The sequence below is a fragment of the Stegostoma tigrinum genome, chromosome 17 (genome assembly GCF_030684315.1).
Source record: "Stegostoma tigrinum isolate sSteTig4 chromosome 17, sSteTig4.hap1, whole genome shotgun sequence".
NCBI lineage: Eukaryota > Metazoa > Chordata > Chondrichthyes > Orectolobiformes > Stegostomatidae > Stegostoma > Stegostoma tigrinum.
Window position 1 is genome coordinate 32174 of NC_081370.1, and position 25861 is coordinate 58034.

The 25861-nt window shown below is 39.1% G+C and overlaps 1 protein-coding gene across 1 annotated transcript in view; it reads left to right on the forward strand.

The window, feature by feature from the left end:
- Positions 1-25861, forward strand: part of phf21ab (PHD finger protein 21Ab) — a gene marked incomplete at its 5' end in the record, with an annotated part of 69998 nt that overhangs the window by 23804 nt on the left and 20333 nt on the right. The window contains 4 exons of the mRNA XM_059651879.1: positions 49-128; positions 14117-14177; positions 19465-19619; positions 25576-25683. Coding sequence (XP_059507862.1) covers positions 49-128; positions 14117-14177; positions 19465-19619; positions 25576-25683 — 404 coding nt within the window. The remainder of the gene's footprint in view (positions 1-48; positions 129-14116; positions 14178-19464; positions 19620-25575; positions 25684-25861) is intronic.

Below are 25861 nucleotides of genomic sequence, written 5' to 3' on the forward strand. Positions count from 1 at the left end.
GAAGTAATTGTGAAGCATGATCTGTATAACATTTTTGATTTTAAACAGAGATCCAAAGCAAGAGGCAAGAAAGGAAGCGACGAACAACTGCAAATCCAGTGTACAGTGGAGCAATCTTTGAACCAGAGGTACTACATATGAACATGAGATAAGAGCAGAAGTAGACTGTTTGGCCCTAGTCTGTTCTACCGTTCAATATGATCATGGCCAATCTGATTGTGGTCTCTTCTCCATATTCCCGCATACCTCTGAAAATCCTTCACTCACTTGCTTACCAAGAAGCTATCCACCTGTTTTAAAAATAATTCAAAGACTCTGTTTCAGAACCCTTTAAGGAAATAGTTCCTAACAAACTGAAAGAAATAAAAGTCTCCTTTAAAATAGGTAGCCCCTTATTTTTAAACAGTGGCTTAATCTCTGGATTCTCCCACAAGATGAAACAGTCATTCGACAACAACCCTTTAGAGAGGGAAACTACCATCCTTACCTGGTCTGGCCTGCATGTGACTCCAGACCCACAGCAATGTGGTTGACTCTGAACTTCCCTCTGGGCAATTAGAGACGGACAATAAATGCTGCCTAGCAGTGATGCCCTCTTCACGCAAATGAATGAAGAAAAAACAATGTGCATTTTATTCTTCCTGCCAAAATGGACACTAGCACATTTTTTCACATTATAACCTACTTCCAAGATCTTTGTCCTCTTCACATCTTGCTTTCCAACTTTTTTTTGTCAAGAGCAAGTTTAACAATCATCTCTTTGGTCCCTTCATTGTAGTCATTTGCATAAATTGTGAAAGGTTAAGGCTTCAGCATTAATACTTGTGGCAGCAGTTGGATATTTTTCAGATTGACAAGACACAACATTTTAATTCCTGCTGTGTTTTCTGTTAGCAAGCCCTTCTTCTGTCTATGCCACACACCTTTATTTTCCACAATTACCTTTGATGTGACACCTTAATGAATGCCTTCTGGAAATCCAAGTACAGTATGCCCACTAGTTCCCCTTTATTCCCAAAACATGTTACTCTTCAAGGAAGTCTAATAAATTGGTTCAACATGCCCTCCCTTTCACAAAACCATATTGTATCTGCTGATTACCTTAAATTTTTACCAAGTGCTCTGCTTGGTGTCTTTAATAACTTTTTGCCAGATGTGGCATGTAGTTTTTTTTATTTTCTGTCTTCCAGCTTTATTGAATAAAAGTTGAATTTGCTGTTGTCCAATCGAATGAAATCTCCTCTGAATCAGGAAAAATGTGGGAAATTAGAACCAATGCATCATCTGTCCGAATAGAATAGATATTTATTGTTGTGTACTTCTACATGAAAAATTATAGTGAAAAATTTCATGTCACTACACCACAGCACCTGTATTAATGACAGAATTCATATTATTTTAAAATAATTTAGATGATTAAGCTCATCTTCAGTTCATGGCTCCTGGGCTCAGAGAAAACCAATTAGGGAATGAAAGAATGCCATGACGACGCAGCTGGGATGAGTCTGCTTTTTCAGGATGAGAACACCATGCTGGGATGAGCCTGCCATGCTAGGCTGCTGGAATGCTGGCTGGAAGCTACCGCCTGAAACCACCACACCAGGCTGCTGGGGACCGCCTCAGTGCTAGGCCAGGAGAAGCCTCCTGTTCCCCACCTGACGCTGCCACCGATCAGCCGTCCATCCCTTTCGCCAGTGCTTCTGCCCTTTCAACTTTCCCGGCATAGGTGTAGACCTGGAGCTTTGGCGGAGTCAGCGCAGGACCTAATCCTCACTTGATGGGAGACCCTGGGTTAGGGCGGAGCCATATCTGGCTTGTCTGGGCATTGCTGCCACTGCTGCCGGATGTGGTCTCCTTCACATGCCTCCCTGCAAGCTTTAAAGAACATGAAGAAAAGAGACAGCTAAAGTAAAAAGAAGGAGAAAAGAGAGAAAGAAAGCTGAGAAGAGTGAATGAGTCCTGGGCTCAGCTCCCCTGCTCTGCGGGTGTCGTGCTTAATTCACTGGTCACTTCCTGGATAAAGTCCATCAGAATTTGGGAATTTGTCAACATGTAGATCCAACAAGTTGCTGAGTACCTGGCATTTGTCATTTTCTTGAGTTCTTCCCACCCCTCCATTTTCTGTTTTCTCTGAATGTAGCCTCTGTTGTGAAAACCAGTGTGAATACCTGTTCAAATCATTTACCATGTCCTATTTTTCATTGTTAATTCTGCAGGCTCATTTTCTCTGGGACCAAATTTCACTTTGTTTGCTTGGCTTTATTTTAGAAAAAGTCTATTTGAATTCTTACTTTTTTATTGTTTCCAGTTTTCATTCTCTCGTGCGCAACTTTTCCCTGAAGACCATAAGATGTAGGAGTGGAAGTAGGCAATTCAGCCTTTTGAATCTGCCCGGCCATTCACTGAGATCATGGTTAATTTGTAATCCTCACTTCATTTCCCTACCTCTTGCCAATAACCCTTCGTTGGCTTACTAGTTGAAAATTTGGCTGAGCCTCGAATATATTTAACAACCCACCCTCAATGACTGTCCACCTATTTGAGTCATCAGAAACTTGGCAACAGGGCATTCACTTTACCTTCTTAGTAATCCTTGTAGTTATTCTGATTTCTTAATATTCTGTGCAATCTTCTGACCTAGCACTCATCTTTGTATAATAATAGCCTTTCTCCTTAAACCTGCTCTCTAGTCAGATCCCTGCTTCTTTGTCCTGGTTTCCTGAACATTAGGCATTGTTCTGTATTGCATTAATTCATTAGCAGAGCCGTCCCTCCACCTCCTTCTATTTTCTAGTCCTTCCCAATTGCCCCATACCGTAAAGTCAGCATTTATTGCACGTGATGAAAACTATAGTATATATTATTTTAAAAATTTTGTTTTGTATTGTGTGTTTGGATTTCTGGTTTTTGATTTGGTGGGCAGTGGTCTAGTGGTATTATAGTTAGGCTATTCATTCAGAGGTCCAGATAATATTTTAGGGACCCAGGTTTGGATCCAATCACAGCAGCTTGTAGAGTTTGATTTTAATGAAAAATCTGGTATTAAAAATCTAATGACCATGAAACCATTAATGATGGAAAAAATCTGTCGTTCAGTAATATCCTTGATGAAAGAACCTGATGTCCTCAGCTGGTCTAGTCGACATGACTCCAGACCTTCAACATTGTGGTTAACTATGAACTGCCTTATGAAATGACCCAGCAAGCTACTCAGTTTTAACGATTGCCAGAAAATCTCAAGAAAGAAATGAAACTGGATGGATCATCTAGTGTTGACCAAGACACTGGGAGCAATGTGAAAATTAGGGGAGATAGCTCTCAGACTAATAAAGCGAGAGCCTGATATATTCATACTCGTGGAATAATACCTTGCAGACAACATTCCAAATTCCTCCATTACTATTGCAGGGTATGTCCTGTCTCATTGGCAGGACAGTCCCAGCAGAGGTGGTCGCACAGTAAGATACAGTCAGGAGGGAGTTGCCCTGGAGTCCTCAACATCGACTCTAGATCCCATGAAGTCTCATGACATCCAGTTAAGAAAACCGCCTGCTGATTACCATGTACCACCCTCTCGACTAATAAATTAGTATTCCTTCAAGTTGAATGCCATTTAGAGGAAGCACTGAGTGTGGCAAGGGCCTAGAATGTATGCTGGATGGGATATTTGCATGTCTATCCCCAAGAGTGGTTTGGCAGCAGCACTGCTGATCAAGCTGGCTGATTCCTAATGAATGGTGCTGCAATATTGAGCCTGTGGCAGGCGATGAGGGAACCAGTAAGAAGGAACAACATTTTTGACATTATCCTCATCAATATGTCTGCAAATAAATCTGTCCATGACAGTTTTGTTAAGCATGACTACCATGCAGTCCTTGTGGAGATGAAGTCCCACCTTCACACTGGGAATATACCTTGTATGGTGCAGCACTGTCACAGGTAAAATGGAAGACTTTGAAAAGACCTAGTAATACAGGATTGGGCATCCATGAGGCGTTACGAGCCATCAGTAGCAGAGCCATACTCCAACACAACCTGCAAACTCACAGCCAGGCACGTTCCCCATTCGACCATAATCATCAAGTCAGAGGATCACCCTCAATCAATGACGAGTGCAGAAAGCTTTGTCAAGAGCAGGGCTAGGAAAACTCTAAAAATGAGGTGTTAACCTGGTGAAGCTACAAAACAAGACTACTTACATGTCAATCAGCATGGCCAGAAGTGATAGACACAGCAAAGTGAACTCACAACCAACCGAGCAGATCTAAGCTCCATAGCCCTGCCACATGCTGTCATGAATGGTTATGGGCAATTAAATAATTCATTGGAGGAGGAAACTTCACAAATATCCCAAGCACAATGATGGGACAACCCAAAAATAGAAGTATAAAAGATACAGCTGTATTTTTGACCAAAAGTGTCCAGTGGTTGATCCATCACCGCCTCCTCCAGATGTTCCCAATGTTGCAGATACTTATCTTCAGCCAGTGCAGTTCACTGTATCTGATCTCAGGGTGCAGCTATCTGCAAAGGATATGGCCTTGTATCCTGCACATAAAGAAAAGAACAAGTCCAACTCAGCAAATTACTGCCCCGTCAGTCTACTCTGGACTATCAGTGAAGTGACGTAAGCTGAACCTGCTCAGTGATGCCCAGTTTGGGTTCTGCCAGGGCCACTGTGCTCCTGACCTCATTACAGCCTTGGTTCAAACATGGGCCAAGAGTAGAATTCCAGGGGTGAAGTGAGAATAACTGTCCTTGACATTAAGGCTGCATTTGACTGAGTGAGGCATCTAGGACTCCAAGTAAAACTGGAGTTAGTGAGCATTCGGAAAACTCTGCTTTGTTTGGAGCCATACCCAGCACAAAGGAAGATGGTTGTGATTGTTTAATGTCAGTAATCTGTTTGAGGGCAACCGTAGGGTAGTGCCCCAGGTCCTACCAACTTCACCTGCTTTATTGATGACTTCCCTCCATCATAAGATTAGAAATGGGGATCCTTGCTGATGAATGCACAATGTTGACTATTTGCAGCTCATTGAAGCAGACCATTTCCAAAGCAATAAAATCTGGACAATATCCAGGCTTGGGCTGAAAAGTCTCAAATAACATTCATACCACATAAATGTCAGGCAATGACCATCTTGAGTAAGTGACAATCTAACCACCTTGGCAATCACTGGTGCACCTTTCATTGAATCTACCACTGTCAACATCCTTAGGGTTACCAATGACCAGAAACTGGATTGAATTTACCATTTAAGTATAAACATATAAGAGTAGGTCAGAGGCTAGGAATCCTGTAACTTGTAACAAGCCTCCTTACTTCCCACATCCTGCTCCCTTCTACTTAACAGATCAGGAGTCTGCTAGAATAATCCCTACTAGCCTGAATGAGTGCAAATTGAACGTCACTTAAGCTTGAGACCACACAGGACAAGGAAGCCTGCTTGATTAGCGCCACATCCACAAGCATTCACTCCCTTTACCATCAACAAAGAAGCAGCAGTGTGTACCATCTACAAATGCACTGCAGAAATTCACCAAGGCTGTTGGGCAGCAGCTTTGAAACTCATTATCACCTCTGTCTAGAAGGACAAGGACAGAAGGTGCCTGGAAACACCACCACCAGCAAGGTCCCCTCCAAGCCATTCATCATCCTGACTTGGAAACAAATCACTGTTCTTTGCAGCACACCAAGCCTCCAGTCCAAAATAATAATCCTGTATGATCACCCTCTTACCATCAAGCCAATTGTATATCTAATTGACTGTCTCTCCCTGAATCCCATGTAATCTGATGTTACAAACCAGTCTGCAGAATGATCTAAATTGTCTGTTTAGAAGACAAAAGATTTTCAAACCTACCGTAGAAGACTCGTCCCGTTAATTCTGAAATGTTCCTTTGTAAACTGTAAAGAAACAATTATTGTATTGTACCCAAAAACGCACATTACATGTTGTAGGATTCCTAGCCTCTGACCTCCTTGTGTCACTGGGCCAAAATCATAGAACTCTCTGTTGGTGGTACTCAAGACTCATCACTCCCTTCTGTAGGAATTAGTAGCAAATGCTGGCCTAGCCAGTGACACCCACCTTCCTTGAATTAAAGAATTAAAAAAAAAAGAATTTTCTGAGCATCTGAAGTTAGTAATTAATTTGTAAGTAATTATGTGTTTTTTTGCAAACATTTTGAGGCCTTGCTTTAGAATTAATCAGTGTTGTGCACTATAACGGACTTCTTTAAATTTTAGATTGCTTTGCAACTCAGCATGGTATGTAATCAGATCTCAAGGTTTCTGAGGGTAATCTTGAATTTGTTTCTTTTTAAACTTGAGTGACATCTACAGTTGAGGGGAGGAATTTTAGCTTAATCTTTTATTTTGAACGAGCCAGTTCTGTGAAGTCCTTGGAATAGGATGCCTATGTAGAAAAGTGCTATTGAGTGGATGGATATATGATAAACAAGGTTACCCTTGAAGGAAGAATTAGCATTGGTCTCAGACCAGAAATGTTGGGATAAAATCCTGAAAAAAAAACACTTAAAGCTAAGTACATTTAAGCAGATATATGAAAGCTCCAGGAGAGGGTGTCCGCAGTTCCAATGTAAAACTTTAACCCGAAGATGACTTAAAACTACTGACATGTTGGAGACAAATGATGTTTTGAATATTGTACTTGGATGTGTGTTTTGGGTGCTGTGCAAAACATCTTTGTTTCTTTACAATTTTTTATAAAGGAATTTTTTGGAATTAATGGGATTATACTTGATAAGTTTTACAAATTGTTTAATTTGTCTTCTAAATAGATAGTATGGATCATTCTGGTCAGTAAAGTTAGATTACATGGGATCTAGGAAGAAAGAGCCAATTGGATACAAAATTGGCTCATGGTAGAAGACAGAGCGTGGTGGTGGAAGATTGTTATTTCGGACTGGAGGTCTGTGACTAGTGATGTGCTGCAACGATCAGTGCTGGGTTCACTGTTGTTAGTCATTTGTACCAATGATTTGGATGACAGTTTCGGCTCTATGGTTAGTAAGTTTGCAGATGACACACAAATTGGTGGTATGGACAGTAAAGAAGGTTATCTAAGAATACAGTGAGGTCAGATGAGCCAGTGGGCTGAGAAGTGGCTGATGGGATTCAATTGAGAGGAATGAGATGTTGCATTTTAGTGAGGCAAACCAGAGCGCAACTTGCACAGTTAATAGTAGGGCCCTGGGTTGTGCTGTCGAACACAGGGACCTAGGCATACAAATTCATAGTCTCTTGAATGTAGTGTCACAGGTAGACAGGGTGGTGAAGAAGGCATTGATGATGTTGTCTTCGTTGATCAGAGCTTTGAGTATAGGAGCTGGGACGTCATGTTGCAGCTGCAGTAGGTATTGGTGAGACCACTTTTAGAATACTCTGATCAATTTTGGTCGCTCTGCTATAGGAAGGATGTTGTTAAAGTAGAAAGGGTACAGAGAAGATCTACAAGGATATTGCCAGAAAATATCTACAAGGATTTGATGGATAAGGAGAGTCTGGGTAGGCTGGTGTTTTAGAGGCTGAGGAGTGACCTTTATAGAGGTTTATAAAATCATGAGAGGCATAAATAGGGTGATTAGTCAAGGTCTTTTTCCAGGGTAGGGGAGTCCAAAACTAGATGACAGTGGGTTAAGGTGAGATGGGAAAGATTTAAAAGGGACCTGAGGAGCAACGTTTTCACACAGACGGTGGTGTGTACAGAATTGACTGCCAGAAGTGGTAGGGGTGGGTACAGTATCAATTTTTAAAAGACATTTTTCACAGCCACATGAATAGGCAAGGGTTTAGAGGGATATGGGCCAATAGCAGGCAAATGGGCTGGTTCAGGATACGGGTTCGCATGGGCAAGTTGGGCCTAAGGCTCTGTTTCCATGTTATGTGACTCTATCTATTCAGTTCTTTTGAATTGGTTTCTTTTGTATTGTTCAAGCAAAAGCTGCAGTATTGCATGTTTACATTTCAACTAAAAAATCATTGCTTTAAAACCAAAGCAAATAAAAATATGATTAATGAAGTCCCAGGCTTCTGTTTGGGATATGACTTGTCTGGTACTAGCATCAGTTGAGATCCTAACACACATCCCCAATGATTTCAAGGAAATAGTGAGTTTTTTTAAATACGTAAAGACTGGGAACAGGAGTCAATCACTTGAGTCTGCTCTGTCTTTCTTTATGATTGGCTGATTCTCTTTCTCATTATTATATTCCTACTTTCTCTCCAATTCTTAATGTCTTCAGCATCTAAACATTTGCCACTGTGTTGCTTGAATGTATTCAGAGAGCCAGCCTCCACTGCCTTCTATGGTAGCAAATTCCATAGGTTGGCCACCGTCTGAATGAGGGGATCTTTCCTCGTCACTCTTCTAAATGACCTGCTCCGTATCCTGAGATTGTTAACCCTTATTCTAGATTTCCCAGTTAGAAAAAAACATCCATCATCTTGTCAGTCTAACCCCACTAGAATTTTATACATTTCAGTTAGATCCCCTCTCAATCTTCTAGTGAGTACAAGCCTAGTTGTCCTAATCTCTCCTCCATAGGATAAGTCCTACCATCCCCATACCAGACTAGTAAACCTTTACTGTGCACTCTGTGATGAGTAGGAGAGCAAACTGCATACAATGCTTCCAAGTGTGGCCTTACCAAGACCCTGTGTAAGTGCAGTAATTCGCCTCTAATTATGAACTCAGACCTTCTTGTAATTCTCCCTTATCTACTCCAATAGTTACACCCTCAAAAGACTTCAATTGATTGGTTAGGCTTTATTTCCTTTCATCATGCTGATTGTCTAATCCTGTTGAAGCTTTTCATGTTTGCAAGTGTTTGCTGTCACATGTTTTACAACAGGCGTTAGTGTTCTCCCCGCAACTGATGTTAGCCTAACTGTCTGTAATGCTCAGTGCTTTTCCTCCTTTATTTTTTTAAATAGTAGGGGGTCACATTTTCCACCCATCAATTTGTAGGAAATGCTCCAGAGCCTGTATAATTTTGGAAGGTATCCACCATTGAATCCAATATTTTCCGGATCACATCCCTGGGAACTTTGTGTCCCTGCGAACTTGTCAGACTTTAACCCCATTAATTTCTCTCACTGTTTTCAAAAACCTTTTTTAAACTACTTGAATCTCTGTAGTCAATTGGAATACATAAAATCTATCCTATAAATTTAACCTCCTGAAACAAAGTTCAAAATTTAACAACAATAAAAGTAAAATACTGCAGTTGCTGGAAGTCTGAAGTAAAAACAGGAAGTGTTGGAGAAACTCTGCACGACTAGCAGGCATCTGTGGAGAAAGAATCAGTCAAAAGTTTTGAGTCCACCATGACTCTTCTTTGGAACACTTAATTAAATTAATTAATTATAATCCTCCTCCATTCTCAAACATTCAATTAAAACTTCAGTTTTTTTTAATCCTTTTCTCTAACTGAAATGAAATCTGATAAGCTATTCCTCACAAATTGAATATCAGTTTAGAGTTAGTGTTGCTCCAAAATGAATTGTCCCACACTATTTATCTGTAAAGCCTTTTGCTTCCATTCTTTGCCAGTTAAATTATTCAAATCTGTCCAACTTCTTGAGAGAATTGATCAATCTTGCATCAGTTGGGTTTCAGAAGTTTGAATCTTAATTATTAACAGGAGGAATGATTTCTTCTATACTCTAATAATGCAGGCTAGTTCATTTTTAAATCTCATTCATAGACCATTATATGGCCTGTTTGTTGGGATAATGAGACTTGCACCACAGCAGAAATGACAAAAATGCAAACATGTTTAGTACTCAAATAGTGCAGTGCACTTTTGGATCAAGTGGAAGTTTGGGAGGGTGCCCAAAAAATTAATAGAATTGTTCCTAACTGGGAAGTTAAGTTACTTGGATACATTGAAGAAACTGGGAAAAGAGAATTTTGAGAGAAGATTTTCTGATGAAGCTGGAGTAGTAGACTGCCCCTGTCTTCAGTCCTAAGCTCCACTGACCACAACAAATTTGACCATTTTACTCTTATTGGTATGGCCAATTAGATGTTTTATCTATTTAAGACCTACTATAAAGTTCCATCGACCATGTTACTTTAATATGCCAGCACATCCCTGTAGCTGTGACAGACATACAGGGTAGGTGAATCAGCCATGCTAAATTGCCCGTAGTGCCCAGGGATGTTTAGGTTAGGTCGGTTTGACATGGAGAAACCGGGGGTAGGGGAATGGGTCTGGGTGGGATGCTCTTCAGGAGAGCAATGTGGACTTGTAGGGGCAAATGCCCTGTTTCCACAATGTAGGAATTCTATGAAAATGTTTAAGAGTCTAGCAATTTGAGGGCTTCACTTTCCAATATAGAGTATCTTTTGATGATGATTTAGCTTTTTGAGTAAATAACCAACAGGCTTCTCTATGTCCATCTCATGTTTTTGTAACAAATACACCGAAAAAATCACTCACGTTGAATGCTACCAAGAAGGGATTAGTGACTTTATGAACAACCAACCATGGTTCCTTGATCAGAGATAATGGGAACTGCAGATGCTGGAGATTCCAAGATAATAAAATGTGAGGCTGGATGAACACAGCAGGCCCAGCAGCATCTCAGGAGCACAAAAGCTGACGTTTCGGGCCTAGACCCTTCATCAGAGAGGGGGATGGGGAGAGGGAACTGGAATAAATAGGGAGAGAGGGGGAGGCGGACCGAAGATGGAGAGCAAAGAAGATAGGTGGAGAGTGTGTAGGTGGGGAGGTAGGGAGGGGATTGGTCAGTCCAGGGAAGATGGACAGGTCAAGGAGGTGGGATGAGGTTAGTAGGTAGATGGGGGTGCGGCTGCGATAGGGTTACAAGATGACATTCCACATTAAGCAGAGGTTCACCTGCACATCTGCCAATGTGGTATACTGCATCCACTGTACCCGGTGCGGCTTCCTCTACATTGGGGAAACCAAGCGGAGGCTTGGGGACCGCTTTGCAGAACACCTCCGCTCAGTTCGCAACAAACAACTGCACCTCCCAGTCGCAAACCATTTCCACTCCCCCTCCCATTCTCTTGATGACATGTCCATCATGGGCCTCCTGCACTGCCACAATGATGCCACCCGAAGGTTGCAGGAACAGCAACTCATATTCCGCCTGGGAACCCTGCAGCCATATGGTATCAATGTGGACTTCACCAGTTTCAAAATCTCCCCTTCCCCCACTGCATCCCTAAACCAGCCCAGTTCATCCCCTCCCCCCACTGCACCACACAACCAGCCCAGCTCTTCCCCCCCACCCACTGCATCCCAAAACCAGTCCAACCTGTCTCTGCCTCCCTAACCGGTTCTTCCTCTCACCCATCCCTTCCTCCCACCCCCAGCCGCACCCCCAGCTACCTACTAACCTCATCCCACCTCCTTGACCTGTCCGTCTTCCCTGGACTGACCTATCCCCTCCCTACCTCCCCACCTACACCCTCTCCACCTATCTTCTTTGCTCTCCATCTTCGGTCCGCCTCCCCCTCTCTCCCTATTTATTCCAGTTCCCTCCCCCCATCCCCCTCTCTGATGAAGGGTCTAGGCCCGAAACGTCAGCTTTTGTGCTCCTGAGATGCTGCTTGGCCTGCTGTGTTCATCCAGCCTCACATTTTATCATCATGGTTCCTTGATCGTTTTTTTCTGCTCCTCAGAAGCTGCTTGACATTCCCGCAATCACATTGCCTTGACTTTTTTTTGTTGAAAATCTATTGGTGGAGCTGTCCAATGCTGAGGTTTGGAACAGACTTGTGGAAGAAACCAGACTTCCCCAAGAATCTTAATTTCTTTGTTAATTTTAGGTGCAGGGAACTTTACCAGAGCCTGTACTTTGGCTATTCTTGGCAGCACTTGCTCTTGCCCTGCAATATATCCTAGTAGGTTACCCATAGATTGTTAAATCGATTTTGAGAAGGTTTATCACTATATCAGCGACTCTGTATTATAGCTAAATTTACTAATGAAAATAAAGGTAGGAAAACAAGATATAAAAAAGAGACAAAGGCCCAGATCTATTATCAGTGTTGTCCATGGGCTCGTGGTTTATTATGATCCTAGTTGGTGCTAGTACTGGACAAATCAGATCCCAAACTGCAACGTGGTCTGAGATTTTTTTTTTTTAAATTGCAGGTGCTTAATTTGTGGCTAGTTACTGAAACACAAGGCTGCAAAAGTTCTTTAACGTAACAAATTTATTGCACAAAATTTGAAAAAAAGACCGACAGAAAGCAGGAAGATCTTAACACATCAGGATAAAATTTCAAACTGATTCCCAACACCAGCAGAGTTTCAATCAGATGAATATTACTCTCCTCTCAGTTTATGTTAAAAAAATTTACTTAACTGATTTCCCCTTCTTTCTTTCTTCTTGAACTATGGTGAAAAGTTTATGATTCTTCAGACCACTTACATGAAATTCTGTCGACTCTCTCATGACCTAAACTGAACGGGTTCTCTCAACTTGAAGTTTTCTATCCAACCTTTACTGGCTTGGAAGATCCACAGACTCGAAACCATTCCTGTTGAGCTGACCAGTTAACCTGAACTGACTTGTTTCTACTGGTAGGAGAAAATGTTCTACTATGATTTGAACTCTGCATCTTTGCAACTAAACCTCAGAACTTGCCATTTTGAAGTCAAAGCTAAGTTAAATGGCTTAATATATTTATTCTGCATATCATAAACTCAAGAATATTAACATTTTATCTGCTTACACTACAGAGTTCTCCCAGGGACACTACTCCAGTCACATGCTTTCTTGGAACTCATGTATTTATGCCACTGTTCCATTTGGCTTTCTGACCTTAGAAAGAAAACCTTCAAAGAACTGACCCACGTTCATCTGCCTCTATCTTAAAATCAAAATACAAGTATATATTTTACACTTTTCATCCCAAGATGACTTCTAAAACCCCTGAGTTAACGGCTTCCCCCCAGTGGCTTGAGTAGATTCCCTCTCACCATTTCTTTTGGTGATTGCTAATGTTGATTGGAGGGTTTTAACACCACTTTTGAGGATATGTGGCCATTTTGGTCAGAATTATGGCATCCGCTTGTGCTAAGCTGAAATTAATAGAACAGATGCTGTAGAAGATTTTGAAATTACCTTTAAACAGTTTTAATTGATGTGTGTGAGAACTGGCTCCTGGAGTAGCTCTTTAAAGAGCACTTGTTCAAACAATCTTGAAGTGGGTATTCTGCCAACAAATCCACCCATCTTGGCTGAGATTATCTTGGCATGTTTGTGCCTGGGAGGATATTTTTACTTGTTCTTTTATTCCCCCCATTTGGTCACCAAGATCCTTCTCGGACAACATTGATTGGTATTGGTAAGTTGTTCAAGCCATGGGCCGATGGAGAAGAATGGGGAAAGCCATTGACTGTAAGGTTAAGCCACTGACTGTAAGTTTAGTGTTACATCTGATTATGATTCTTGGAAACTTTGAATAGATAATTTACCACAGATTGAGCTAACACATTGGATTCACTGGTGTACCTCTTCTTTCAACGTCAGCTTATTGGGTGAGTTGCAGCTACCAACCAGGTCGTAGTTAGCTGGAACGTGAAGGCAAGCTCCAAACCATCAGCTGACGACTGCAAGCTAAATCTGGATCTGTACCAAAACTTGTAATATGTTTCAATAATTAAAGCAGAATAATGAAAATTTTAAATGTACTTATAATGCATGTACGTGAACAGTTTACTTACTGAATTTTACAGTACAGTAATTGTTCTATATGAAGTTTTTGAATCCTTATGATTACATTCCTTCATGTTAGAAAATTTCCAAATTATAGCTTCCCATTCTGTTTGTGTTTTGAAGGGAAGGAAGGTGTGTAATTGAATCCAGTATTATTGATATGTCTTCTGTTGGCTACTTGAAATGTTGCCTGGGGTTTGCTTTGTGACTACTTCCAGAATGAAAGGACTCTAAGTACAGATTGTAATAAGTTTAGTAGTAGGAGGAAATGGTCTTATCATGTTAATTCAATGGTGATATGAGGCACAAATCATGAAATGACTGTCATTTTGTTTTCTGAAATTTTCACTACCTGTGTATTTATTTTTGTTTTTATTTGTTCCACAGCGCAAAAAGTCTGCAGTTACCTACTTGAACAGCCCTGTGCAACCTGGGACTCGGAGAAGAGGTAAAAAGTCATAAATAACCTCTGGTAAATAATATTTGGAGGTTTCCTTTTTCACTTAAGTCAGTTTGTACCAATTTCTACTAACAGTAATAGAGGATGGAAGATTCAACTGTTGTTTGGTGTTGAGAAATTAAGCTGATCTTTGTGTCTCATAGTAGACTAAACATGAATAACCTTAACAATTTGTCAATTCTTTCTTGATCAGGCTTCAGAATGTTTCAAACAAATTTTGTTCACAAATACTTTTCAGAATTTGCTTTCCCTTTTGTCTGTTAAAGGGTTATTACAGCCCCTGTCTGTCTTGGAGATGATCTGCCCTGCGATGAGTCCTAGTATTTGCACTACTTTGGATGGTGTTATTTGCTTTGTGTATTAATTGTAAAATTGTCATCATGATATTTTAAAGTGCACACATTAATGGGCTGGCAAAGCATAATGTGATTGGCTGTTGCGTGTTGATAGAATTTCTGTGAAGAAGCTTGGAATATTTTACAAAGATAAAGATAACACACAAATGTAAGCTGTAATATATTCAGATAATATTTTTCATGATTGCATCATTTGTACAATGGTCTAAACCATTTCTTTAATGTCAAAATCACAATGCTGTCAGTGGTATCAAGAAAATTAACTACTTTAATCAAAACAAAATCAATTCGAGCTTCTTCATTGCAGTGCAGGCACTCATCATCACTGTCGTTCTTCTCTACCCCCTCCCCTCCAAAAAAATTTGAAAACAGGAAATCAAAAAGCTTTTTTGGCTCAATATGAATACAGGACATTGAATATGGAGTAGGGTCATGCTCCACCTTTAATTAAATTTTTGGGCTAATCCTCAACTTAACTCCACTTGCCAATCATATCTGCATATCACCTGAACTTCTTAGCGTGATCCCCGAGGAGTAACATGCTGTAAACCTGAAAATTGCCTGTCTGTTGCTGCTGTCTCTTTTGTTCACCCTGTTCTACACCCATCTGGTTATATTGTCCCCTACTTCATGAATATTTAACTTATCCATTTTGTATGGCGCCTTATCAAATATCTTTTGAAAATCCAACTATTCCCCATCTAATAGCTCTTCTTTAACTACCATGATAGATGCTATTTCAAACTAATGTGTAGATATTTCAATATAATTTCCCATTGATAAAACCAAATTTGAGCCATCTTAAGTTGCATTAAGATTTTCTAAGTGTTCTCTTGCTACTTAGTTAACAATGGACTTTAACATTTTCTTAATGATTGTTGTTTGCCTTTCCCATTTACTGTTTCTGTCATTTGTTTACTAATGTTATTACATTTACTACCTACCGTTAGGAACATTCCAGAATCTGTGGAATTTAGGAAGCATCCATCATTTTTCCAACCACACCTTTTAGCGACATAGAATGTATGCTTTCAGTCTAGAGGATTTGTCAGCTTTTCATTCCATTAATTTTTCTGCCCTGTTTTACTGTTTATTATTGTGTAAAATTATTTTTGAGTTTCACACTTTTGTTCTATTTCTGGTATGTGTTTTGTGTCTTTTGCACTGAAGACAGGCATACGAAATTTGTTTAGTGTTGTTCCCTGTACTTGTGCTGTGTTATTCTGGACAATATTATGAATTCTTTCATGTAATTAAATGGTATCTTAACATTTTTAATTAGTCACAGATGGATTACTATTTTTCTGGAGTTACTAGTCTTAGTTTCAGTATTCATGAAGAATTATGACATGTTTCTTTAAATACTTACCATTGGTTATTTACATGTACACATAATACATTTTTCAACTAATTTCATAATTTATCTTGGCCAACTTGTCCTTTTTTAACATAGTAATTACAGCTATTTGACACTGTAGCTTTAGCCTTGTACCTGTCTCTCTGGAATAAGATGTGATTGCAACCTGCTGATTTCACTGTTTCCCCAGGAAGATCTCTTACTATGAGATTATTAGATCTTTTCTTTAAGAGAGATATTTAGAATAGCATTTTCCCTAGTTGATGCCATGACACATCATTTTACAAAAAAAACTTAAATGCAGCCCACACGTTCTTTTTGATAATTTGATTTATCCAGTTAATGCAAAGATTGATGTGAAATGAAGTCCTACTGTTGTTAAAGTTGTAATTTTTACAATATACCACTACACACTTGAAATGTTATTGCATATTTTAATGTTGGATTTTTGCAATTGAGAATGGATATTTTATTTTATGATTCGACTTATTGCATCACTGGTATATTTTTGAACTCAGGTTCCTGCTGTCAATCAAGATGGGATTCTAGAAATAATTGTTACATTTATATGCCTATGTACAGTTAATAATTTTTTAAAAAGCCTAACCTAGTGGATAATATATATGCATTACCCACTTTATAATGCTTGTTTCGAGTATACAAGAAATAGGAGCAGGAATAGACCATTTGACCCCTCAAACCTGTCAGATTTCTCAACAAGAAAGGGGAGGCAATGGCCTAGTGGTATTACCCAGAAACTCGGGTAACGTTCTGGAGACCCAAGTTCAAATCTTAATGTGGCCAGATGGTGGAATCAAAAATGGCATTATGAATTGATTGCTGATTGTCTGAAAAAACCCATCTGGTTCAGGGAAAGAAACCTGCCATACTCAGCTAGTCTTGCCAAATGTGATTCCAGATCCTCAGCAATGTACTTGACTATAAATTGCCTGATGAAATGGCCTGACTTAGTTCAAGGGCAGCTACGGGTGGGCAATAAATGCTGGCCAGCCAGCGATGCCCACGTTCCACAAGTGAATTTAAAAAAACCCGTTGCCCGCATTTGCCTTTGCAGCAGTAAGGTCATCCTCTATCCCTAATTCATCTGAATAAAAACTCCGCACAATGATTTTAATTCAACTTTGCAAGTTTATTTCTACCACCTTAGTTTCCTTGCCAGTGATTCAGTCCTGCCAAACCTCTTCCCCATTTTCCCATTGCTCAGATTGTAACCCATAGATCAAAAAAAGTGCTGTGTTTCCCCATGGCATCCAATCTCATTGTGTCTATTGCTACTTAGTTGACCGGATACCATAAGGCAAAGTGCATTATTTCCATTTCTCCTTTGTCTGACATTTGTTTTGACTAGAGAAATAGAATGAAGGACTGTTATATTTATTCTACAGTGGAGGCAGTTGTCTTCATTGAAGTATTCTCTTTCATTTAATTTTATACCCTTTCCCTTCCCAAGCGAGTTCACACCATTTATTAAGCAAGCTGTGATGTCTACGAGAATACAGAATGTAGAGTTACTGATGGTCTTGTGTTTGTGCAAAAGATCAATCGCATTCAAATGTCCCTGTTCTTTGTCCTTGCTGAATAGTCTACCTTCAACACTAAATTATAACTTACTTCTTTTAGACCTAGTAGTTCAGCCTCTCTATCACCACTATTTATGCTATTAAAATGATCATCAATAGGCTTTTTTTTGTTGGTGACTTGCTATTCCTCCTGCATGAAATTCATTGCATTAATTTATCCTAATGAAAATCCGTTAGTTCTGAGATGCAGTAATTTTTAAAAATTTTTTCTATGCATGAGAGATTTGTTCTTCTGAAACACACTGTTAGAAATTGTTGGTGATTGTTTTAGTCAAAATCCCCTGAAATATGAAATGAAGGTTAGTACGTTAATTGTATACGTCTCAGTGCAGTAATCTTTTTGTGGAGTAATGTAGAAAAAATAGAAAAAAATCAAACTTACATTATGAAGATTCAACCTCCTGTAGGGCAACTAACTAGCAGATCATTTAAAAGTCTTTGGGATAATAAGGTGCAGCAATGTGTTTCACACTGTTTTTGTATTAGACTTGTGTGAATTGTTGAGCCCACACAGTGGGAAGACTTGGTTAAATCTGTTGATGAGTGCACATTATAAGTAATCAAGAATTTTGATAAGGTAAATTTCATTAGCTGATAAGTCATTAACTAGAAAGCATACTTTAAAATAATCAAAAGAATGAAGCTAAGGGTTGAAGAGAGATAACAAGGTATAGAGCTGGATGAACACAGCAGGCCAAGCAGGAAAGTTGATGTTTCGGGGCCCAGACCCATCTTCAGGGGAAAAAAAAATTGATGCTTTTTACATGAACTTGTTTAAACATGGAATGATTGCCTATTAGGAAAAAGTAGTGGTAGCAAAGTGTTTACCTACCTGGTTTTTAAAACAGGTAGGAATTGTTTATTTTTAAACTTTGAAGAATGGCATAAATGGAAAACTGTTTCAGAGATGAGCCAAATAGATCCTGGTTCTGCAGCAATTTTTATTGTTCTGTGAAGTGCTTTCCTCTTTGATTTAAAATGGCTCCAGAATAATAATTGCTGCTATTTTGGAGTTTAGAAATTATTTTGGATCATCACAAATGCTTGGCTGTTTGCAAAGCACCCTTCAAACTCTGTGAAATTTGCAATGCAAGTACTCATTTTTTGAACTTTCTTGCACGGATCTCGAAGGCCTGACCAGAACGTGTTTCAAATTCAGATACTTGAAGAGAAGCAAACAGTATATTACTGATGGACTTTGCAAAAGAATGCTTAGTTCGTGCTACCTTAACTAAGAAGTGACATGTGTTTCACCAGGCTCTGTATTGGGTGTTAACAAATATTTCATACATTTGAGTCACAAAATCTATGTATGTGTATTCCCAAATATTGGATTTCAGTTTTGTAATGGGTATTTAGGACTACTTCTGTGAAAAACGATATCAATAATTAGTATCTAATGGTATTTTAATTGGCGAAATATAGCAGTTTTCTGAAATATAAGTTGTCTGTTAGAATTGGGATTTGAGCAACCGTTACTGTGTACCAAACAACTCTGTTGGCATTTGATTTAGAATGGCCTCACTGTAATTATCTTTGAAACATTTTTCCATGCATTGAATTGAAATAAGTCATTCAGGAGGTTGATTTGTTACAGTTTGTTCATTGATTACTGGGTACTCAACCCTGATGTAGTAGCTTTGGAAGTTTGAGTTGTACTGTTAGTAATTATTGTAGTTCTCAGTATAATACAATGACCAGTATAATTTTGAATAGATGTGTCTTTTCTGTACGTTAAACCAAGTAACGTTTGTCCGACATATTAATGCTGATTAAATTTTGTCATTCTTCCCTTTAATTACATGCCAGTTATGTGTTTTTGCTTGTTCCTTGTTTTGATTAATTTAAAACTGTTTATTAATGTTGCTCCTCCTCCTCCTCTTTCCTCAATGGCAGCCAATGAGGATCAGTGGTTGAAGGTATGTGTGTATATATTTTGTGTTTTTTTTTCTTGTGTGTAGGTCGCCCACCTAAGTACACTAGTGTGCTGGGTATAGGGGCTATGGCACCTTCCTCCCCTCCAAGTCATCCTGCCTCCCCAGATTTCGAAAAAACAGAAAGTTTGCTCAGTTTTGGTGCTCCAGCACAGTCTGCATCCAGCCCCAGCTCTGTAGATGTAAGTTGCCAAATTTCATAAGATTAATAAGTCAGCACAAAGAGGTATTATTTATGCAGGCTTATTTATTTGTCTTGTATTGTGGATAGTGGATAATAAAGAAGGAATACTATAGCAACTTAAACCACATTCTGAGCCTTTCTTCCTTCACCTCACTTGCTTGCTCACCACATTACTATGGTTGTTGAGCAAAGACTACAACTGCTCTATAACCATAAATTTAAAATCAGAGTCTTTGTTTCTGTATTGAAAGTTAGATTGCTGTTCTCCAAACTGTCAAGGTAAGCTGTTTTATACTATTCGAGAACATTTGGGCAACTATCTAGACCTTTACATTTATATACATGTTTTATATTTGCATATCATTGCATGCTTTGGGCATATCATTACCCTAGCGAATTCAGCCCCTCACACTCACTCAAACCCTCCAAACCAGTAATCTCCTTGTCAATTTTTTCTGACCCCTGTCAAATTTAACAACATCGTTCTTCTAGCAAGGAGATCAGAATTGAATGCAGAATCCCAAAAAATTCAAAAATTCCTACAGCTGCAACATAACATCCCAAGTCCTATACTCAATTCACTGACCAGTGAAGGCAAGCATGCCAAAATCATGCAAAAGAAATGATATGGTTCATGTTTAAGACATTCACTATCTGGATGTTTTCGTCCCGTGTCTTCCCCCCCCCCATTTCTATATGCAACCAAATATCAAGTGAAAGCAAAGTATTTGTGGACGTTGGTAATCTAAAATAAAAACCAGAAATTGCTGGAGAAACTTCAAGGCCCGGTAGTATCTGTGGAGAGAGAAACAAAACAGATGCTGCCAAATCTGAGTTCTCCATTTTATGTTTTTATTTCAGATGTCAAGTGACTTGCATGATAATGTTTTCCTGTAATTTCTCATATCTGAATAAATAATGACTTGAGAACAATGCTTCCTTTTTTCACCTGCAATCAGCAGATAGAGTAGTTTGAATTGGATTACCTTGTGATCACGTTTGATTGTTACTGTTTGCTTACATGTGTTTACAGGAAGAGCAATCTATTGGTTTATCATCAGATATGTAGAAATGAATAAATCAGAGTAGATTACAGCAAAATATTATATACAGAATTACTTATTAACGAGCAATGATATGGGCCTGTTGGAAAGCCTCCGGGTCCAGATGAGCATCATCCTAGGGTCATAAGAGAATTTGCAAGCGAGGAGTAGATGCATTGATAATTTTGCCAAATGTCTCCGATTCAGTAAAGGCTCTGTTGGACTGAAAAGTATCAAGTTAACCCCTCTGTTCAAGAAGAGATAAAGGCAGAAAAGCGAAAGCTATCAGCCAGTTAACTCTATCTGTCAAGAGAAAGCATTTAGAATAGATCAGTAAAGAGATTGTCGCTGTGCTGTCAGAAAGACTTGATAATCAAGAAGAGCCGCGTGGTTTCTTCAAAGGGGATTGTGTTTAATTTTTTTGGAGTTCTTTGAAATAACATATGATGAAAGCCTATATCCGTAATATACTTGAATTGCCAGAAGGAATTTGGAAAGATGTCACATCAAAGGTAATTGCTGAAACTAAAACCTCATATTGTAGGGGGTAGCATATTAGCTAGGGTAGGTAATTGGCTTGGAGGCCGAATTACCTTCACATGACTAATAAAGCTCTGCAGGGGTTTATACTGGGGCCTCAACTTTTTAGAATGTTTTAGGTGAGCGGAATAAGGTCAAGGTAGCTAAATTCATGGACAACACACAATTAAAATAGGCTGTGAAGAAAAACGTTGTGGGCACATACGGTTTGTGAGTCGGCAAAATTCTGTCAAGTGGAGTGTAGTGCCAGAAGATGTGAAATTGTTCACTTGACAGGAAAATATTTAGATGGAGAACAACTGCAGAATTCTAAGGTGTGTGGGAATATGAGTTTTGGTGCATGAGTCAGAAAAAGTTATTATCCAGGTAGAGCACATAATCAAGAATGGTAATGGGATGCTATGTTTTATTGTGAGAGGAATTGAGCATAAAAGCATCCATGTATAATTTAGGTAAAGAATGACTGCACTTTTCCAAGGCGTAGAGGGATTTAGATGTTTTCAATGCGTGAGTCACAAGAAGTTAGGATGCTTATACATCATGTATTATGGGATGTTATTATTTTTACTACAAGAATAGTTGAACGTGCAAGTATAGCATCTTTGCTTTTGTTGTACGGGTCATCTCTAATATTATGTGCAGTTTTGATTCCTCATAGTGTGCAAATGCATTGCTTGTTTTTAAGTGGAAGTTGTACTCGAGTAATAGCTGGAATGATAATGCTGCCTCGTTGGACACATTGAACTTATTTCCACTGGGGTTTAGAAGACAGTTAGGTGATTTGATTTAAATGTGTAGTGTTCTGCATGGTCTTGAAAAAAATGGATGTGGAAAACATGTTTTTCTAGGGGAACTGTTGAAACATTAAGGATCACCCCTCTGGAGGAGATTCCTGACTGTTGGAGACCCAAAATTCACCATGATATTTGGCAAAATTTAAGTTCAGTTAATAGATGTGAATATAATAATCATCAGCGATGGCAACCATGAAACTATCATCAATTGTCATAAAACATTTCTTGGTCACTATTGTCCTGCAGGAATGGACATCTGTCCTTGTCAGATTTGGCCTTCAGCAATGAGAGTAGCTCTTACCAGCCCTCTGAAAATGGCAGAGCAAAATACCCAGTTCAAAGATAATTATTTTAGGAATGGGTAACAAATGTTGACTTTACCAGTGAAGGTTACACCCAATGAAAGAATAAAGAAAAGCTGTATAAGACTTCAGTTAGGCCATATCTGGAGTATGGTGTGCAGTCTAGTGTCCCCTTCTATGGGAAGGATGTGGGGGTTTTGGAGAGGGTGCACAAAAGATTTATCAGAATGTTGCCTGGTTTGATGTGTATTAGCTATAAAGAGAAATTGGAAAAACTTGGAATTTTTTAGCCAGTGTTGGAGGCTGAGGGATAACCTGTTAGAAATGTACAAAATTATAACAGGCATGGAGAGTTGGAGTCTTCTTCCCTGGATGGAAGTGTCAAATACTAGGTGCATGGGGTTTAAGATGACAGGGGGAAAAAATGTAAAGGTGATGTGCAAGGAAAGTTTTTTTTTGACCGAGGATAGTTGCTGCCTGAAGCACCTGGCCAGGGAAGGTGGTAGAAGCAGAAACAATAGCAATGTTTAAGAAACATTTACACAGACATGAGCGGGGAGAGAATAGGGAGATACGGACTGTTTTCAGGCAGGTAGGGTTAGTTTAGAAAGGCATCAATGCAAACATAATGGGCCAGAGAGCTGTTGCTGTTCTGTTCTTGACTTCGTTCTGAGATAAGTATATTGTGCACCTCATGCGCGGGGTCTGTTCAACCGACTCAGCAGTATTTACAGAGCCATGGCCATAGTTTGTCTCCAATGCTCTCTGTTCCATCTCTGGAAAGATTTTTGAGGTTGGCACCAATAACCCTCTAGTTGGGCACAAGACAGGGAAGAACCCATGTTCACTCCAACCACATCCTGACCTAATCCCAAGGCTGTGCTCAACTACAACTTGCAAACAGCTGCTGGAACCCGCCTTAGCCTCCAAGATACAAAAATATGACAGTTCAGGGGCAGACTTATGTTTGGGAAGCTGCAAAAGACCATTTTGCCCTCTCTTGACAAAAATCCGGCTCATGGAGTCTTGAGTAATATAAATGAATTAAGTGATTGGGAAGAAATTTGGCTAAAGGAGTATGATATAGAAATGTGACGTTTAACAACTTTGATTGGAGAGGAATGAAAGAATGTTATTTAAATCAGGAGAGATGGTAGTGTGGCAGTACAGAGGGCTCTAGTTTCCCTTGTACATGATCATAAAAGGATAGTAAACAGATACAGCTGCTAATCAGGAAATCAAATATTGGCCTTTTTGCAAAGTGCTGGAGTATGAGAACAGGCTGTTGTATTACAATAATACAGGAAGTTAATGAGACCAAACCTGGACTGCTGCATTAAGCTTTCTTCTTTAAGGAGGGATGTGCTTGAATTGGAGGCAGTCCAAAGAAGATCCGCTTTGTTGATTTTTGTCTTGTAAGTTGTCATGCAAAGCAAGATTGAGCAGATGAGGTTATTGTCATCAGAGTTTGCAAAAATAAGGGGTGATCTGAGGAGGCTTAACAGGTCGATGTCAAGAGGATGTTTCTCCTTGGGAGAAATTAGAACTAGGGAATGCAATTTCAAAATAAGAGGTCTCCCATTTAAGACTGAAACGAGGACTTATTTTCTCAGAAGGCCATTTGTGTTCAGAATTCTCTAAAACCAGTGGAAGCTGAATCATTAGCTGTGAAATGTTTTGATCTACAAGGAATTTGAGGGTTTTGTAGAACAAACAAGAAATGAAGCTGAGGCCACAATCAGATTAGCCGTGATCTTGTTGAATGGTAGGGCAGACTCGAGACAAATGGTCTAATTTTCCTTTTTTAAAATATTCATGTTTAATGTTCACAAATGATGCTGCATCAAATGTTATATTTAATTTTAAGATTGATAGTATTTTATCATCCAAAGGAATTAGGGGATATTGGGCAAAGGTACAGGTGTGGAGTTGGGTCACCATGATGTCATTGAATTGTGGAACAAACTCAGAGTTAAGTAGCTGACTCCATATTCCTATCTTCTGTGTACATCTGGTGAAACATGAGACCATTGGGTGTATCTGGACAATCAGCCAATCAGAGTTTGTCAGGTTGAGCTTATTTGTAATCTGATTGTAATTTAATAATACTTCATATGTGTTTTTCTGCTCATCTTGAAATTCTGTTAAAAATGTGTTTTGAAAGTTTAAAAAAATGAACATAGAACATTACAGCACAGTACAGGCCCTTCGGCCCTCGATGTTGTGCCAACCTATCATACCGTGATGAGCTCTGATGTTTGCAGTGATTTGATTTATAAGAAAGAATACTTATCTTCTCTTTTACCCCGACACCTGCAAAAAAAAACCTTGCTGTTGCGCATTCTTTTCACTGCCCTATCTCTATCTGTATGTTTTGAATACGTTAGTAATTATTTAATGTAATGTATAAACTCATAGAGCTAAAAACCGAGTTGTTGCGCACAATATGATTGTATGCTATGGTAGAAAAATTAACATCCAAGAGGAATGAGCATTTCTTGTTCCTGACTTTCTAATTCACTGTTTTCACTGATGTTCAATATGAAATGGTGGATGGATGCAGATGTTATAAATGATTAAGTAGAATTCCTGCAACTGAGAAATAACTTTGAATTCTGTGCTTACGTTGATTCTGTAATGTATCAAGAGTTTATTAATATCTAGAGCTGCACTGAGAAAGAAAAACTTAATTGTTGAAAAGTTTCAAATTTAATTTTGAGGGGCTAATATAGAGCATGTTTAATATGGTTACACTTTCAGAAATTTATACACATGCAAGGTTTATTCTGGAAATAACAAAATGAGTAATGTTAACTTCACTGGGGACATTATTAAAACACCCTTGCAGTTATAACAACTTGATAGCCTCCTTTCTCCCAGTTTCTCTTTTTAGAAGTAATGTTGCTGAAATTGCCCTCAGTCTTTTTTTAATTTAACAACTATTGAGTGTCAGAGGTGGTATCCTGTTTGTTCTCTGGGAGCAAATTTTCAGTTTTAACTCAAGCAAAATTCGGTCGTAGAATTTGATCTCCACTGAATGAGTCTTCCCAAAGTGCAACAGGAAATATGTATTAATTTGTACTTGGTGTATTTGAGAATGAGCATGTATACAGTTAATTATTTGTTGTGCAGAGGGCAGTTGATGTGCTAGCAACTATTGCAGCAACACACAATTGCATTTTCTAACAATTCAGAAGAATCTAAATGGGTTAATATGGAATACCACGACTGGACGATTACAAATTTTTTTTTTATTTTAAAACATCTTTAACTAGGGTTTGCCCTATTTAGCCACAAGGGCTACTTTACAAAGGGGCCCTGTCAGCAAGATACAAGATGAGACAAACGACATTGAAAACATCACAAAAAATACAACCTTGTCTGTGAGTGCATTTATATTTGTTTAAAATGTATTTCAGGCTCTCTTTAAGCACTGAACCCGAGGAGTTCTTTTTATTTCAAAGTTGATTAGGATTCAAAAGTAAAGGCAGATTGGACTGGAAAGTACTGTGTGGCAAAGATGGAGCAGGCTTGGAATAGATCTGTTTACAATGACATTTA